Here is an 18,311-nt window from a genome sequence, read left to right on the forward strand (position 1 = left end):
TTTGTAAATTTACCTATTAATTAGAATATGTGAGGTTAACGAAATTTATCTTTATTCATATTATATATAATGGTTATTTAAAATCATAAATTAATATATATATATATATATATATATATATTATTCTAACAAATCCAGTGTGTGTGTGGAGGTTCAAACGAGAACACATCTATTTTACGAGAACACGAGAACATCCTTATTACATGTGATAATACGAGTGAGGGGACCCTGTGATGTGTGGACGACGTGTTCTATGACTTAGGTCGCGCCAAAAGTTGTTTGCGTCTATGATTTAGCATCACATGTGATGGATTACAGTATCGTATCAACAACACCCTTATCACATGTGATAATACTTGTGAGGGGGCTTAGTGGTGTAAGAGCGACTTGGCCCGCAACCAAGATCGCATCGAAAATCGCCCATGTCTCTGATTTAGTATCACATGTGTATCATATGTGATAGAATAATAGTATCACATGTGTTTGTCTATAGTAAAAATGTGTTCTCATATTCTCGTAAAATAAAGATGTTCTCGTTTGAACATTTATATATATATATATATAATCAATTTGAAATATTTATTATATTATATTATTTATTATCTTGTTTGTATTAATTCACATATTATTTTATTAGGGATTTGTATAAGTTATATTATGAAATTTTGTAATTGACTAATTTTTCAAAATGTTCTTTTTGATCATTTTACATTTTCTATCTAGTTTATCAGTTAATTTTTATCAAAAGTAATTCGTTCCTTAGTTAGCTTATGAGTCAAACATAGCCTTCAAAGTAGGCATGGCAACGAGGCTGGGATAGGGCGGGTTTTGTAATCCCTGGTCTCGGTTTTTAGTAACAGCCTTCAGCCCCGATCCCTGGCGAGTACGGGGATTAACATCCCGTCCCGGTCAAATTCCTGTCAAACCCGGGTCAAAGCCCATGAAAAATATTCGTTAATTTGAGTCTACCGAAGATCCCCGGCCTCGGTTCCAACCTCGGTTTGAGTAACAGCCCTCGGTCCTAGCCCTAGTTTGAGTCTTCCGGAGATCCCAGCTCCGGGACCCATTTTAGTAGGGAATCCCCATCCTCTTCGAGTCAGGTGAGCCGGGTTCCCCATCGGGTCGGGGAAAATCACCGTCCTTACTTAAAAGGGGCCAAAATAAACTCAATGTGGGTATAGGGACTGGATTGTTATTTTTTAATTGATGGAGGACCAATAGCGACCAAAAGCTTTTATATAATCCGTTGAGGACATTCAGCCTTCTCCCTCCTCTGTAGCTCGGTGGATTTTGTTCCCGGAGACGGTGCCGGAGAATCCGAAGATGATGATACCACTAGAACGGAGCAAATGGATGGTATTAGTGGCGACGATATGGATACAGGCGTTTACGGGTACGAATTTCGACTTCCCCTCTTATTCAACTCAATTGAAATCCGTATTGGAAATCAGTCAGCTGCAGCTCAATTACTTATCAATGGCGTCGGATTTCGGAAAGTTGTTTGGATGGTGTTCTGGTATTTTCTTATTGTATTTTCCGACATGGATTGTCCTTTTCATGGCGGCTTTCCTTGGTTTGTTTGGTTACGGTCTTCAATGGCTTCTCATTCAGAGACTCGTCTCATTTCCGTATATCATGGTTAGTAATCTGATCTCATTGTTTAACCATGCATTTACTTGTTCTTCCCCAATTTGATTTTAGGGTTTCGTTTTGCTTTGTTATCGCCTTAAAATTGAAAATTGAACTTGGAAAGTTTATGGGAAATGATAGATATATGAGGGTTTCTACACAATTCCATAACTGTAGAGAGCATTTACAGAAATTGATCTTTGTTTCTTCCCAATTCCCTTGAAGAGGTACCGTCGGTTTGATTTGCAGATAGTATTGTGTTTGCTTTTGTATTTGAAACAACTTATGCTTTTTCTAGAGAAGCAATTGTCAACTTATTACAAGTGTCACATGTCTAAAGGGTTTAACTTCTTCAAAAACTTCTTGTTACTGGTTTGCTACCGGTATAAGTTGTTTATCCAAACACTCAAAAGTGTTTATTACCGGTGTCACACCGAGATAAGTTAATAAGTTGTTTTTATAAGCAATCCCAAACCTAAGGAGTTGGATACCATTATTTATAAATAATTTATAAAAAAATTATAAAAATAATTAAATTATATTTTTATTAGTTGATTATTATAAAACAAATGTTTTTAACATTTTTTAAAACTTTATTTCATACAATCCTATGAAATCCCGTGAAATCTCGAGCATCCAGAGGATTTCAAAATTCTATGTTTGTAGGATTTCAAATAAATCCTAGGATTTCAAATCCGGACAATCCAACAAGCCAAACATAAATTAGAATGGATTTGAAATCCAAATCTCCCAAATCTCCCAAATCCAAACGAGATCTTGGTTCTTCCATGTCCCATAACTTTTAAAAGGTCAATCTTCAACAGATTATATAAACCGGAGTAAATGAAGATTTTGAGTAAAAGCAGAATAGGGGCCGTTTACCAAACACTTACCCGGTACTTGTTTACCGTTAAAATTTAGCATTATTATTTACTTACCATGTAAGATTTTAATCCATCCAAAAGACATTGTATGCAACAATTTACCCGGTAAACGCTTACCGTGGTAAGAGTCGTCGCCCTCACTTGCCGGGTAAGACTCTTGATCCTTGTCTCGCTCTTACGGGTAAGATTTTTGGTCCTTACCATATTCATGCAGTAAGGTAATCTGACTTGGTAAGCATTTATCCGAGTAAGCGTTTGGTAAACAGCCCTTAATTTATTTATTTAGTGGAAATGTAATATGTTGTGATTACTTTAACCCTTGGTATAGCAAGTGAAAATGCACTTTACAATGTGGTGCCTAAAATGCAGCATATTAGTATTTAACTAGAAGGGAACTCGTGTAATGCAGCGAGATATATCTCGATTTTATTGTTTCGTTATATTCCGTCTCTATATGTTTTTGTGTAATTTTTTTAATTCTAATTTAATTTAGATTTAGTAACAAAGTAATAATATAGTTTTTTATAAATATTATAATTAAGTAGTTTGTTAGAAGTCAATGATTATCTCAATTATATTTTAGATTTTTTAAATATTTAAAATGAGATATTTATCCTCTATTTGATTATGTTTACCCATAGTTAGTTACACGAATTTTAAACATGAAGCTTTAATAAGTTGTACTTACGCACAATTTACTTGTAATTTTGAATTTTAGGTAATATGCATCAATAAACATTATTTCATGTTTAAAAGATGGTTTTTAAGAGTTTTTGTCAAATGCTTTATAATATAATATAGGTGAGTATGGGTGGCAAAGCAAGCAAACTTATTTGGTTGTTTGGTATGTTTGGTGTGTGGTTGTTAGTTATATGATGCCATTTGGTATATCTGTTTCTAAGAGCCTTACCTAATCCCTATTTTTCTAAATAAAGGAAGACCTTAACTAAAGAATAAGGGCCTGTTTATTAGTAACTTAATGAACTTATTGAGACTCGTAGCTTATTCTGTCAGCTATACATGACTGTTTGATAATGGCTTAATGATATATAACCGGCACGTTCAATAAGCTTCTAGGGGGAGTTTTATGCCAAAAACCATGAATTTTTCCGAAACTTCCCCTTACGCTCCTTTCATCTATGAAAAAATGGTCCCAAACAAAAGACCTTCTCGATCTATACATACAGAAAACAAACCGAACAACCCCTAAATGGAAAATCGACCAAACAGCCCCTACCCCTATGAGAATCTATGTTTCTGTAAACCAGACCAAAATGTACCTGGTATATTTAATTCGAAGATAAGATAAGGTATGGGAATAGGGTGTTTTATAAAATATTCCCATAATATATCATGGAACAAGAGTTGCCGTTTACCAAACACTTACCCATTAAGTGCTTACCGGTAAAATTTAACACTATTATTTACTTACTAGATAAGATTTTAGTCCACGAGAACGACATCGTATGCAACAATTTTCCCGGTAAGCGCTTACCGTGGTAAGAGTCGTCGTACTCACTTACTGGGTAAGACTCATGGTCCTTGTCCCGCTCTTATTGAGTAAGATTATTGGTCCTTATCATATTCATCCGATGAGGTAACGTGACTTGGTAAGCACTTACCCGGGTTTGTGTTGAAATAAATAAATAAAATAATGGTGACTGTATTTGATGATTTTTTTCGATCTTTGGGCCTTTGTTGGTTAATAAACTGTCAAAAGAACCTATGCCCTTTGGCCCAGCCAGTATCTGAACCCTTATCATTTTTAATCTCATATCCACCCATGAATTGCGTTTTTGAAGGGAATTGATCTGATGCATCTCGTTGCACCTCTTACCGTTGACACTCAATTATGATTGATCCAAGAGTGGAGATCTCTTCTTACGCTTCTCAACATAATTTCTCACCGGAACCCTACCCCTAACAGCTTATTAAGAATTAGTAGTGCTTATTAATGCATAATCTCTTAAATACAAGTTTACGACTTATTACTATTAGACTTCAGTTAAGTTCCTTTTATCGATATCGTTATCACGTTTTTAAACTCCGCACAATCTTCGTACTCAACAGGCGTTTCTTTTATGTTTGTCATCCGGTTGCAGTATCACTTGGTTCAACACGATCTGCTTCGTTTTATGCATCAAAAACTTCCCGGAAAACTGGCCGCTTGCTGTATCTCTTAGCGTTAGTTTCAATGGAGTAACCGCAGCTCTATACAACCTCATCGTCACTAAAATAAGCTCGGATGCTAAAAATGGTTCATACCTTATACTAAACGCTTTTCTCCCTTTAATCACATCGGTTGCAGCGCTAATCCCGATCCTTCAACAACCTTGCTCGCGGAAAAACCTTCACGTGGAAAACGCAGCCGACAAAGAAGATGCATATACATTTGGGTTTTTGTATCTATTAGCAGCCGGTACGGGCCTATATCTATTCTTTCTAGATACAACGTCACAAAATATATTCATCGTGGCAACGTTGTTGTTGGTGCTTCCGATGGTCTGGTTGAAATTTCGGATTTTCCTTTTTAACGAGGAATTGCGTTCAGAAGGGCACCCTGTTGAAGGACCGAGTTACAGTTTGGTCGAAATCAACAATTACGAAGAGCTTTCCGAAGAGAGTTTGAGTTCTATCTCGAACCAAAAGTCATTTGGTTGTCGGGTTTTCGATAAAATGATTGAGAAAGATCGAGTAACGGTGATTGGTGAGGAACATACGGTTAGGATGTTGGTGACTCGATGCGATTTCTGGCTTTACTTTGTTGCGTATTTTTGTGGGGGTACTATTGGACTAGTTTACAGCAATAATCTAGGCCAAATATCGCAATCACGTGGGTACGTTTCCGAGACCAGATCACTTGTTACGATCTATTCTACGTGCTCGTTTTTTGGTCGGCTTATTTCGGCTGGGCCGGACTTGGTTGGCGGCTTTTACCCGTCAAAAACGTATACAAGTAAGTATAAAGCTGATGTAACGTTTGTAGGGGCATTGTTAACGCGTTTTCGTTGTACACTGCAACAAAATGGGTCTTTAGGATGTTCAGCCGTCCGAGGGCATCATATATTACTCCTTCTGTTCCAAAATAAATGTCCACACTGAAAAAAACATATTGTTTGACAAATATATAATTATCGCTCTTTTTAATTAATTAAATGACAATTTTACCCTTAATTATAGATGGAATAAATATTGCATGGTTAAGGGTAGAATTGAAAAGTAGATACTTATTTTGGACAAACTAATATAGAAACATGGACATTTATTTTGGGACATTTATTATACTTTTTAATTAGATAAATGACAATTTTTCCCTTAATAATAGAAATTAATGATTTATGCATCTCATAATTAAGGGAAGAATTGGAAAAGAGGCATTTACTTTTGAAAGTGGACATTTAGGGACCGTTAACCAAACACTTACCCGGTAACGCTTGCCGGTAAAATTCAACATTATCATTTACTTACTGGGTAAGATTTGAGTCAACAAAAACGGCATCATATGCAACAATTTACCCGGTAAGCACTAACTGTGTTAAGAGTCGTCAGCCTCACATACCGGGGAAGACTCTTGGTCCTTGGCTTGGTCTTACCGGGTAAGAATCTTGGTCTTTGTCATATTMATCCGGTAAGATAATGTGACTTAGCGTTTACCTGGGTAAAGCGTTTGCTAAACGGCCCTTTACTTTAGGACAAACTAAAATAGAAGTGTTCACATTGTTTCGGGACCGAGGGAGTAGTTATTAGGGCGAAGTTAGGCGATCTAACAAGTTCTGTCTATGAAGTTGGACGATCTAATAAGACACAAAAAGTAAATCGTCTTATTAGCCTTTTTATATGACATTTTTGAAAAGCGTCCTATAAAAAGACATATATAATACCTTTTAAAAGTATCATATAATAGGCTAATAAGACGATTATTTCTTGTATCATATCAGATTTCCCAACTTCGTCAACAGAACTTGTTAAGTCGCTTAACTTTATCCTATTATTGTATCACCATTGTATATGACTCGGTACTATAAACCTAAGTCCTATTAAGGTGCCGTTTACCAAACGTTTACCCGGGTAAGCGCTTACCAAGTCACATTACTTTACTGGATGAATATGGTAAGGACTAAGAATCTTACCCGGTAAGAGCGAAGGCAAGAGTCGAGGGTCTTACCCAGTAAGTGAGGTCGACGACTTTTTCCATGGTTAGTGCTTACGGGGATAAATTGTTGCATACGATGCGTTTTCGTGAATAAAGTCTTACTCGGTAAGTAAACGATAATGTTGAATTTTACCGACAAGCGCCAAGCGCTTACCGGGTAAGTGTTTAGGTAAACGGCCCCTAAGTCACCCAAATACAGCTAGACGTCCTAAAAAGCCTATTTTGTTGTTGTTATACGTCATTAGCAAATTATCGTCACTAATTATTCTTGGTTTATAACCGAATGCAGAAAGATACACAACAACTAGGACCGGATGGCTAGCTCTTTCGCTCGTGCCAATGCCCATCGCTTTCCTCATGCTAGTTCTCTCCGGCACCGAGAGTGCGTTGAGTACAGCCACAGGGTTGATAGGAATCTCCTCCGGGTTCGTATTTTCAGCAGCAGTTTCAATAACCTCTGAGCTTTTTGGTTCAAAAAGCTCGGGAATCAACCATAACATCCTCATAACCAACATTCCGTTGGGATCACTACTATACGGCGCTCTTGGAGCTGTAATTTACGACAACCAGATCAAAAGCTCGGCGGAGGTGGTGGTCGTGGGTGGATCGAAGGTATGTATGGGTCGAAACTGCTATAACGAGACGTTTGGGTGGTGGGGTTGCGTTTCGTTGTTCGGTTTAGCCGCCAGCTTTCTGCTGTTCTTGAGAACTAAAGGTGCTTATCAGAGAAGACATTGGATCTCAAGGGTCTGAAAGCCCGATGTTAATATAATTTACATGATATTATAAAGCATTTGATAAAAAAACTGTTAAAAACAGCTTATTAAGTATTAGATATTGTTTATTAACGTATTCCAGAACTCAAGTTTACAGTTTATCTATACTACCTTATAAACCAGATTTATTAAAAGTTTTAAAAACAATTTTTAATGCACAAAGTACTATACATTTATGCATAAAGTCTTAAAAGTTTTAAAAACAACTCATAATGCATTAAGTACTATTATTTTATGCATTCAGTCTTAAAATTTCTTAATTTACAATTAAAATAACATATAGTACAAGTTACCAATGCACGTTATTATTATTATTTTTTCATATTCCGGAGATACTTTTGATACATTTCACTCATGCATTTACTCTCTCATACCTCTATGTCTTCTTCTCATTCCCCAATGTGAGATTCAAAGTGATATTTACCATGAGTTATTAAAAGTTATCTCATTCAATTGCTCTACAACTCTCGGTCTCGCTCTCGGTCTTTTGATTCTTTACTCTTGGTGTAAATCGAACACATTTGTGGAGTCATTTAAATATGTTGGATTTTAAATATATTGGATTCTAAACAGTTATACAATAGTTTTTTTTCCATCGATATACTATAATTGGAACCACAACTCTTATTTATTCAAATTGTATTAATATGTAAAGATCAAATGTAACTTATATTATCGTTAAATATTTTCTAATAAAACCATTAAAACTTCAAAATCGTTAAAATTCATGGCTCTCGCCGCATTGCGTGGGTAAACAACTAGTTATTGAATTAAAACATGCAACTTCTTAAAACCCCACGTATGAACTTTATTTAGTCAACTAATTAATATTCTTAAATACAAGATAAATGTTGAACCTTGTTAATACAACAGAATATTTTATAGATTTCATTTTTTTCCTTTATCGTGTGGAATTGTGTTTAACTCGCTCGTTGATCATCGGTATTGAAGTTTTAAAAGAAAATAGCAGTTATAACGATTTATATCAATTACACAGTGTTTTACATGATGACCTTTTTGTCTGGTTACAACCGGTTTTTGCTATCTTTATTTAAAAACCCATAAAAATATGATAATTTTGAGAACCGATGCTTTCACATCTTTTTTTTCATCTATGACTTAGATTTAGTTTATTAATTAACATATATTTGTTTCACAACGTGAACATTTTTTTATATGTTTGTGAAACAAAAAATACAAGTAAAAAGCTTTATATTGTGGACTGAATACATATGAAACAAACATATAGAAAAACAAATATATTAAATTTGTAATCTTAAATGGAAAAAAAATCATGTTCACAATAACTTACAATAATAGTTCTTACAATTCTCACGGTGGGGTTCTCACATGATTAAGCCTCTCTCTCTCTCTCTCTCTCTCTCTCTCTCTCTCTCTCTCTCTTTATATATATATATATATATATATATATATATATATATAAAAGGGGTAGGTTCCGTTGAAAATGAAAATTATGATGAAAAAATGATAAGAAGAGATCTTAACCCTTGGATCAATCTTAATTGCATCTTCACACTAATGAAATGCACAACATTAGTTCTCATATCAAGCGCAATTCATGGAATAAGATATGATTAAAAGTGATCAAAAATCCAAATCCCTTTCTTTTTTTACGTTTCTTAGTTCTTGCCTTAACTTTCATTCTCACTCAATCCTTCACCTTCAACAAGACAAACCGTCCAATTGCTATGAACAACACAAACAAAATCTAGGCCCTTAAATTTTGTTTATTTTGAAATCTAAAGACAGTTATTAAATCAGTTAAAGATGAGACTGAAAGTAAATTTAAAAGTTGATTTAATCTACGCCGTTGATCATCGTTAAGATCGGTTTGTATATTTCATAACAATGTATTTTAAACACCAGCTACTGCAGTTACAACACAAAATATTAATTGTATTTTAAGCAAACCTATAAACCACAAGCTCCCATTCATGCCATTTTTTTCTGTTCCCAAAATTTGTATACAATTATCCCAAAGAAAAAGCCTTTTACCTAAATACACATAAAATTAACAAAGAAAATAAAATCAAACAACCCGTCGGCATCGGAATAACAGGTGATGCAAAGTAAAACGTAAAAGGAAACCGTAACTCAGCTGGTTGAAACGGGCGCCTTCTTCTGCGCTGCATATTTCCCAAATCGTCTTGAAATGGCCGCGTCTGTTAATGTGTCCCACAACTGCAGGAAAACGATTAACGGACAAAATGATTCTCTGAAGCATTATACAACGGAAAAATAGCATTTCATAGAATACAACTCTGATGTAACGATAAAGAATACAGGTCCGTTTTCGATAGAAAGATGAAAACTTGTGCAATTTCGCTATTGATTCAGGATGAGTTAAGAAAACAGTTCTTTATCTAATCTGTGAAAAAAGATGGGTGATTTAGAAACCTAAAATTTGTGGAAAACAGTTCTTTAACGTTCGACTATTCTGATATGCCTCAATAACGACAAAATAGAAGAATCTTGTAGACCACGATCAATGGCATTAATACCATGATCAGCGTGGGCAAATGGGTAACTTTGACTTGAAATTTTGTCAAAGAGAATTATTAGTTGCAGCTATTGTGCGACTTGAAATGAGAATTACAACAATACTGGGGACGAATGGAACAAGGCTTACCTCCAAATTTCCTTTAGAGCCACCGAGAGCCAGCAAAAAGGGACAATCCGTCGAGAAAGATAAGGAAAACACAGCTCCCTGAATGTTGAAACAAAGAAACGATCAAGCTTCTATAATAGATTATGCTAGCTGCACTAATTTCCCAAGAATCTCCATATCATGTAGGGCAAATTGCATGAAAATGGCAAAATGCAACGAACTCCGACTCTTATTTTGTGTAACGTACTTCCAAAACCTTCATTTTGGTACCCCAGATGTGATATCTCAAAACATTAGACCAAATTACGTCACAAAAAATAGAAATCAGACCAAAATATGTTGCATTTTCATCATTATCGGATGTAAACCAGGTACCTACATGTTTGAGATGTCACATCTGAGGTACCAACATTAAAGTCCAAAAAGTACTTTACACAAAATAGGAATTTGATCAAAGTACGTCATGTTTTCATGCAATTTATAGTATTATATATATATATATATATATATATATATATACAAGTCAAAATACATACGGCTTTGCGATTCTGTGAGGCAATACATGAAGGTTGATTATTTGACAAATCCCATAGTTTGACCTGTCATTGCAGAAAGAAAAGAAATTAATCATAATGCAAAACATCCATGATGTTAATGGATATTTAATATACCGCACGTTAAATTACCATTTTGTCTTGAGAGCCGGTTGCTAGAAGCTGGAAATAGCATCGATGAAGTTAATAAAACATGAATTGTAACTCCATAAAAACAAATTAATCTGCACGATGCGAAGTCAAAGGCTTACATGTGGTACGACAGGGTTATAAGAAACAGAACAAACAGCTTTGTCATGTGCATGGAGAGTGAAATTTGGTTTTAATTCCGCTGTTGAATTGGATGTTGCGGTCCTGATATCAAAACCAACAACGGTCCCGTTCTCTAGACTCACCTGAAAACAAAAAATACAATTAAAGTTGCAATGTCTAGCCCCGTGAACACATGCATCACAAAATTAAATGTCATAAACTGCATTTGATTCTAATACAATTCACTTCGGCTAGATCCTATCCAATTTTTGCCTCTTCTTTTCCCTCTGAATCAAACTTTTTTTTTGCCATACTCGTTTGTTAATCACTTCCATAATGAGTACCGTGTTACCCACGAGTAATAATTCTACCAAAGGGGATCCTATTACAGAAATAGCTTCGGAGGAAGATCCCAAGGGATTTGCATCCAAGATCACACGTTGAGGGTTATCACAGAAACAGCCGCTCTACTATTTGGGGTTGAAGTCAGGTACGCGTACAACCCACCCCCCAAACCTCATCTCGGGGCTAAATATACTGGGTTTGTTTGGTTTAGTTTTTCACTTGTGTCCAAGATGGGGTGAGGTCTCATGCTCAATTTCTACTAGATGTAGTCGGTTTCTTTGAGGCTTCACCCAATGGCTTAAACACCTAAAACTTAATCAGTTCGGGTTCATTTGGTACGCGGACAGGACTAGACGGGACTGGACAGGCAAGAGTGAGGTAGATGGGTGAAAGAATTGTGAAGGGTTTTACGGTTTTAATTTGACATGGTTAGTTTGGTAATTTACCAATCTTGTCTCGTCTACCTTATTCTTGTTCCAACTATTTTGATGGGACAAAAAATGCATTTTTGTCCCACTCAGGTCCCATCATGTCCTAGTCTAATGTTGTACCAAACATCAGACAACAAGTTCTTGTACTGTCTTGACCCATCCTCTCCCATGTACAGAACACACCCTTCATTTGGAGAAATGTTTTGCATGAATCCCGTGGACTGACTAATATCTGAAGCCACAGTTACAATAATATATATATACAACCAACTTGCTAGCACAAATATGGCTATATGGCAAAAGCGTATACACTTGATTGTGCTCCTAAAGGTTCTATTCCGTGCGCTTATTGTGTGATATTTAAAAGTGTAGCACTAACCACAAACGAGTGCTGATCATGTGGATCCCATGCCAAGCTTTCGACGTCAGCACCAACGGACCACTTAAACCCTGAATGTGAAGGAACCCTTCCGTCCCTCTGTAACGTAACAAAACCGATATAAAAAAAATGTCACAAGAAAAATTATAAACAATAAATATGAATGGAATGTCCGCTCGTAACATCATTTAGGTCAGGGGTGGATCCGTAGCCATCTAAAATATCCTTTTTGTAGTGTAAAAATAAATATAAATGAATAAAATTGTCATGGTAGTGCAAACAGTGCATTCTCGGGATATAAAACCTGAGTTCGCCACTTTAGGGCGACCATTTTGTAGATTTTTCAAGTGGTAAATGAGTGTTGGCGTTTGTAAATTGATCATTAAATGCTATGTGGCTGAATCACTAACGAAAGTTGGTTAATCTTTCACTGTTGGAGATGATTTGCAGCCACTCAAAGCATTTTACCAGTTGAAACTGTTGTAGCAAATAACAACCAATTTAAGTATCATCAACCATGGTGTTGCTCATAGAGAAATGTTAAGATTCAAAAAGACCATCACCATGACTACTGAATGATCGAAGGACCCACTGAGAAGAACTTCATGCTCATGATGATTCCATGCAACTGCTTGAACCTGAGGATGTTTAGAGGAAAAACATAAGAACGCGAAGATGGGCAAGTCCCTAGAAATATAAGCACAAATTATTATTTGGTCAATATGGTTTTTGAATGACAATGACATACGTAATTTGTGCATAAAATGACTAGATTTCAATCACTCTTTATTAAATTGGAGTTGATCACCATTTTTTGTAACAACGCATCTTAGGGGTGAGTCTTGAACCAATCTGTATGACTCCTTTATGATCAGAAGGTTGAGACCTCTTTGCAAAAACGCATGTGAAAGGCTCTGTATAAAGACTCCCCCCAAAAGTATAAACTAGTACTGATGTACTCCCTCCGTGCCCAAAATAAGTGTCCATTTTCAAAAGTAAGTGCTATTTTCCAATTCTGTGCTTCATTATGAGATAGGGAAATTCATTACTCCCGATATTATTTATGATAAAATCGTCATATAGTTAACTAAAAAGTGTAATAATTCAACTATTCTAAAATTGTGTGCGTTTTCCAATGTAGACATTTATTTTGGGACGGAAGGAAAAGTATCCTCCATTAGATGAAGATACAATTAATAAAATATTGAATCCACGAGCAACAACTTGGTCCACACGCAAACTAGAAACTAGAGAAGACAGAGTTTGCCTTATCAGTATGGTGCTCCATGGTAATCTTGCATTTCCCAGTTGCCACATCCCAAATTTTCACCAGTTTGTCAGCACTAGCACTGGCAAGAATATTCCTGTGTATCGAGGTAACAAATGGACATGAGCATTGTGAAAACGTCATCAAAATATAAGATCCATAGAATATTTACGTACCTATAGCCCTTGTTCCAAGCTAGACCAAGTACTGCATCGGTGTGACTATCTTCTTTGTACTTGATAGATTTCTACAAGCACCAAATATACAATTTTGGCTTTACAAGTGAAAAAAGAAAAGAAATCCAAGATGAAACAGGAAAATCTCGACAAATGTATTCTATGATTTGATGTAATAACCGTTTTAATCTACAAATACAAATGTTCTTATGAATTTCTGGAGTTAAAAGACTAACACATTTGGACTTTCAAGGTGTTTACAAGTATAATAAGAAGTGTTTAAGAACGTTTACTTTGAAATGTATGGGAAAACAAAGATCTGAAACGAATTAACCACAAAACAGGAAGTAACTGAAAATTCTTAGAATGACAAGAAACAGCAGGTGAACGAGTGGATACCTCGACCTTCTTTCCGTTCTTCTTTTTCTTCTTTTTCTGCTCAGCAACACCACCTAATATAAGTGAGGGTTGGACTTCATCCATCTGACGACAGCGGAGAGCACATGAGTCAGTCACTTGCAACATCTTAATACATTGATAAAAAGAACCAACAAATTGATTAGAAAAATCAAAATCCCCATACGATATCAAGGTCCCATATTTCAATGGCTGGTTCCATCGAGCCCACAGCTATGAAATTTCCTGCCAAACATACAATATCAATGAGCTATAACACAATGGAGTAGGGCACATTAAACATAAGTTATAACATATTATCTTAAATGTATCTAAACATAATTTATGAACTCCCTAAAGAAATCTGAAAGTGAATAGATGTTACCTTTTTCTCCGCCTTTAATTGGACAATCAAGCCACGCCGTGCACAAAGGAAATGCTGGGATAAGAATGTCATGGTGAACGTACATGTTTGAATCACCATCTGGGTCCTCAATTATCCACACCTGTTTGAACACACAAATTAGCACATCAAAATGTAAAGGATGACTAAGGGGTTGTTTGGTTGGTTTTCCATTTAAGTCTTGTATGGATAAAGTTATACATGTGGATTAATCTGTCTGTATAGATTGCAGAAGGTTTTTGTATGGGATAGTTTTCTATAGATGGAAGGAGCTTGTTTTTTAAATGGGAGGGACAGGTTTAGAAAAAAAAAACTTGGCTTTGTGCATAAAGCTCCCCCTAAAAGCTTACTAAATAAGCCATTTTCTATACCCTTATGCCACTACCAAACAGTCATGTATAGCTGAACGAATAATCTGTGTGTCCCATTAAGCTCATTAAACTACTAACAAACAGGCCCTAAGGCAAATATATGCTATTAACATTCCATACCTCTAAATGACTCATATCATCCTCATTACGTGCACAAACTACAACAGCATCTTCGGCTTTGATAATGATGTCTTCTAGCTCTTCTGAATCATCATCATCCTGAAGAACAAGAATTAGAGAATCTTAAGGCTGCAATTTTAACCTCAAAATCCAATGAGCAAACTGAAAGAAGATAAATGCATATGGAATTATGCAACTTACGTCTTTATCTTTAATGTAAGGGTCTAATTCATTGCTTGGGTAGAAAGTGTCAGCAATCCCCGAACCAAAAATGTCAATGGCTGATGTCAACCAATAAAAATGCATGACGTGTTAAAACCATACTGAACCAACAGAACAAGTTACACAAAATAAAGATACTACAGTAGCATCACACATTGCTGTTATAATATAAACCAATATAGTATGGCACATTAAACATAATATATATACGAATAATATCTTAAAGGGTGTGTTTGGCACTTTGGTATGACGAGAATGGACAGATGAGAGAGGTAAAAGGGTGAAAGAATTGTGGAAGGTTTTAGGGTTTTAATTTGATATGAGCAGTTCAGTAATTTACCAATCTTGTCTAATCTCCCCGATTTATGTTCCACCTTTTTGGTGGGACGATAAAATACATTTTTGTCTCACTCGGATCCTGTCCTGTCACAATTTAATGTCACTCCAAACATGGCACAAGTTTTTGTATTGCCGTCTACCAAACGCACCCAAAGAGAAGAAAAGAAAAGTGTTGACAAATGAAATACCATCATCCTCGTCATCATAATCATCCATGTTTAATTCATCTAGACCATCTGTTATGTCAGGGAGCTCAGATCCACCAGCTTTCCTTACGGAAAGCTTACCAAGTGCATTAGCTGCACCTAATGCTTGTTCAACATCGGCAGGCTCTTTGGATGCATCAACACTCATATCTTCTTCGTCTTCCTCACTTTCAACACCTACACTGCAGACATCAAAAAGTAGGCCCAGAAAGGTCAAATACTATAACAAATTACAAATTTGCATAATTTTATGTATCAAGCCTTCTCAAAATCGTGATTTAATTCATTCAAGAAGTCCAACATGTATCAAAGAACATCCCAACCACTTGAGGTTCCAGACCAATCGTTATCCTTAAATCTATAGCATTGAAATAAGTATTTCCAAGTTTAAAGCTGGAGTAATTTATTAAAACTACAAGCTCTTATGACCAATGCTCTAAAACCCTACTTATGGCCATTTTGGTCAATTGCTACTCCCTTTGGTTTTCTTTGTTAGCTGTCCCAACCAACTTCGAATAAGAGGCTTGCACTTGTTGAAGAAAGCAAATTCAATACCCAATTAGATGAGGATAATTTTTTTCAAAAAGATATATTCTACTTTTGTGTGTGTACATATATATAGAGAGAGAGAGGGGGGGAACCTCCAAAAGAATGAAAAACTGAGAAGCACTCTGGTAATCGTTCATCTGGACGGTATGCACATGTGCATACAAGTAATTGAAGTTGTTTCTTGGTTTTTATACACGTGCGCATGTTCAACATGTGCATACCAGACAAATTGCTTACAAATTACCTGTATGCACAAGTGCATACAAGTACTTTGTAAGCCAACCCTTTGTATATAGGGACAAGTCAAGTAAAACCACAAAAAAATGAAAAGACGAGGAGCACCTTGGTAACCATTCATCTCGATGGTATGAGCATGTGCATACAAGTAATTGAAGTTATTTCTTGGTTTTTATGCATGTGCGCACATGTTCAACATATGCATAGCAGAAAAAATGATTACAAATTACTTGTATGCACATGTGCATACCGTCCGATTGAACAGTTACCAGGGTGTTCCTCGTCTTTTCATTTTTTTGTGGTTTTACTTGAACTTGACCCTACATATATAAAGGGTTGGGTTCCGGTGAGGAGGCGTAAGAAGAGATGTCCAGCTTGGATCAACCCCAAAAGAATGTCAACACTAATGAAGTGCACCTCATACCTTCTATAGCACAACATGAGATTAAAAGAGATCAAGGATTCAGATTTCTTCTTAAGGTTCTCACCATAACTTCCGTTCTCACACGATCTTTCAGCTATACATACATATATATAAATAAAAATCTCCTCATAGTATTAATGCATCAATAGCCTCTCCTGCCTCTCAAAAACATCAATATCTTGCTAGAAATCAAGGTGGGATATGCGCATATCATATCCATCATGAAAAAGCGCAAAGTAGCATAGAACCCTAAAAAACGTACCCCTTTTCCACAAGAACATTCTTCTTTATCTCTTCAAGTTCCTCTTTTGAAGGAGGATCAGCTGCAGAAGGGACAGCTTTTGAAGCCCCTTTAGGAACCCAAGATATTGCTGCAATCATTCTTCACAATCAACTTCTGCAAACACACGATAAATGGTTTCCTGTAAGCTTCGTCACCACATGAAAGGATTCGTATTTATTGGGAAGAAGAAAGTATTACATGTTCATATCAAACATCACTATAAGACTTCCGATATAACATTGAACAAAGGAATACGAGCTAGGAGTCTTACCTTATCGTCGCCGGGCGAGTGGCTGAGTCTGGACGATAGTCGGCCGGGGTTTTGGGGGCTGAGGCGAGGGTTTTGTTCAAAGCAAACTTATGGGGGAAATAGAGGCCAAGGTTGTCGTCGACCGATGATATAACGAAAATTAATTTATCCAAATAACTTATTATCACTTTTTTTCAATTAAAACATTCATTAACATTAATTATTATCAACGATAATAAATATTAATAAAATGTAAAACATTTTTAATATCAATAAAATTTAAATATTATTAATATTGACTAGTTGTGTACCCGTACAATGCGGCGGGAGCCATGAATTTTAACGATTTTAAAGTTTCACCGGTTTTATTAGAGAAGATTTAACGATGATATAAGTTACACTTGGTCTTTATATGTTAATACAATTTGAATAAATAAGAGTTATGGTTCCAGTTATAGTCTATCGATGGAAAAAATTGTATGACAGTTTAAAATCCAATATATTTAAAATCCAACATATTTAAATGACTCAACAAATGTGTTTGATTTACACCAAGAGCAAAGAATCAAGAGATCGAGAGTCTTAGAGCAATTGAATGGTAGATGAATGAGATGACTTTTAATAAGTCATGGTGAATATGAGTTTGAATCTCACCTTTGGGATGATGGGAGAAAACATAGAGGTATGAGAGGGTGAAGACATAAGTGAAAAGTGTCAAAAATATCTTGGGAACATGAAAAGAAGAGATAATAATATACATTGGTAACTTGTACTATATTTATTTTAATTGTATATTATGATATTTCAAGATTGAATGCATAAAGTAATAGTACTTATTGAATTATGAGTTGTTTTTAAGACTTTTAAGACTTTGTGCATAAATGTATAGTATTTTATGCATTAAAAATTGTTTTTAAGACTTTTGTCTAGTTTATAAGGTAGTATAGATAAATATTAATTAGTTATCAACTAATATTTATTACTTATATTTTATACATTAATATTAATTACTAATTTTTAAGATAATTATTAATCT

General features: G+C 35.5%; 2 protein-coding genes across 2 annotated transcripts; one reads left to right on the forward strand and one right to left on the reverse strand.

The window, feature by feature from the left end:
* The first annotated feature begins 1,295 nt into the window (after nucleotides 1–1,295).
* Nucleotides 1,296–7,564, forward strand: LOC112529222 (protein NUCLEAR FUSION DEFECTIVE 4-like). Its single transcript, XM_025140382.1, has 3 exons — nucleotides 1,296–1,638; nucleotides 4,584–5,469; nucleotides 6,956–7,564. The coding sequence occupies exons 1-3, from the start codon at nucleotides 1,324–1,326 to the stop codon at nucleotides 7,417–7,419; spliced, it is 1,665 nt and encodes a 554-aa protein (XP_024996150.1). The 5' UTR covers nucleotides 1,296–1,323; the 3' UTR covers nucleotides 7,420–7,564.
* A 1,713-nt stretch (nucleotides 7,565–9,277) lies between these two features.
* LOC112529223 (uncharacterized WD repeat-containing protein C17D11.16-like) lies at nucleotides 9,278–17,420 on the reverse strand. Its single transcript, XM_025140383.1, has 18 exons — nucleotides 17,297–17,420; nucleotides 17,005–17,139; nucleotides 15,515–15,714; nucleotides 14,967–15,046; nucleotides 14,766–14,864; nucleotides 14,257–14,377; nucleotides 14,059–14,117; nucleotides 13,875–13,958; nucleotides 13,476–13,546; nucleotides 13,300–13,396; nucleotides 12,596–12,670; nucleotides 12,033–12,131; nucleotides 10,877–11,020; nucleotides 10,758–10,787; nucleotides 10,608–10,670; nucleotides 10,093–10,170; nucleotides 9,558–9,644; nucleotides 9,278–9,458 (listed from the first exon to the last, which is right to left on the reverse strand). Exons 2-17 carry the CDS (start codon nucleotides 17,121–17,123, stop codon nucleotides 9,558–9,560), a joined length of 1,506 nt encoding a protein of 501 aa, XP_024996151.1. The 5' UTR covers nucleotides 17,124–17,139; nucleotides 17,297–17,420; the 3' UTR covers nucleotides 9,278–9,458.
* Nucleotides 17,421–18,311: the final 891 nt, after the last annotated feature.

Source organism: Cynara cardunculus, assembly GCF_001531365.2.
Source record: "Cynara cardunculus var. scolymus isolate 2C chromosome LG 16, CcrdV1, whole genome shotgun sequence".
NCBI lineage: Eukaryota > Viridiplantae > Streptophyta > Magnoliopsida > Asterales > Asteraceae > Cynara > Cynara cardunculus.

Bases quoted from the DNA above. Each gene is read 5' to 3' on its own strand.
- LOC112529223 (XM_025140383.1), bottom strand. From the start codon at position 17,123: ATGATTGCAGCAATATCTTGGGTTCCTAAAGGGGCTTCAAAAGCTGTC. The intron at 14,118-14,256 runs GTAACATCTATT...TATGTTTGGCAG, and splicing joins AATTAAAGGCGGAGAAAAAG to GAAATTTCATAGCTGTGGGC. The intron at 11,021-12,032 runs GTTAGTGCTACA...TTTTGTTTTCAG, and splicing joins ATGATCAGCACTCGTTTGTG to GTGAGTCTAGAGAACGGGAC.
- LOC112529222 (XM_025140382.1), top strand. From the start codon at position 1,324: ATGATGATACCACTAGAACGGAGCAAATGGATGGTATTAGTGGCGACG. The intron at 1,639-4,583 runs GTTAGTAATCTG...CGTACTCAACAG, and splicing joins TCTCATTTCCGTATATCATG to GCGTTTCTTTTATGTTTGTC. The intron at 5,470-6,955 runs GTAAGTATAAAG...AACCGAATGCAG, and splicing joins CCCGTCAAAAACGTATACAA to AAAGATACACAACAACTAGG.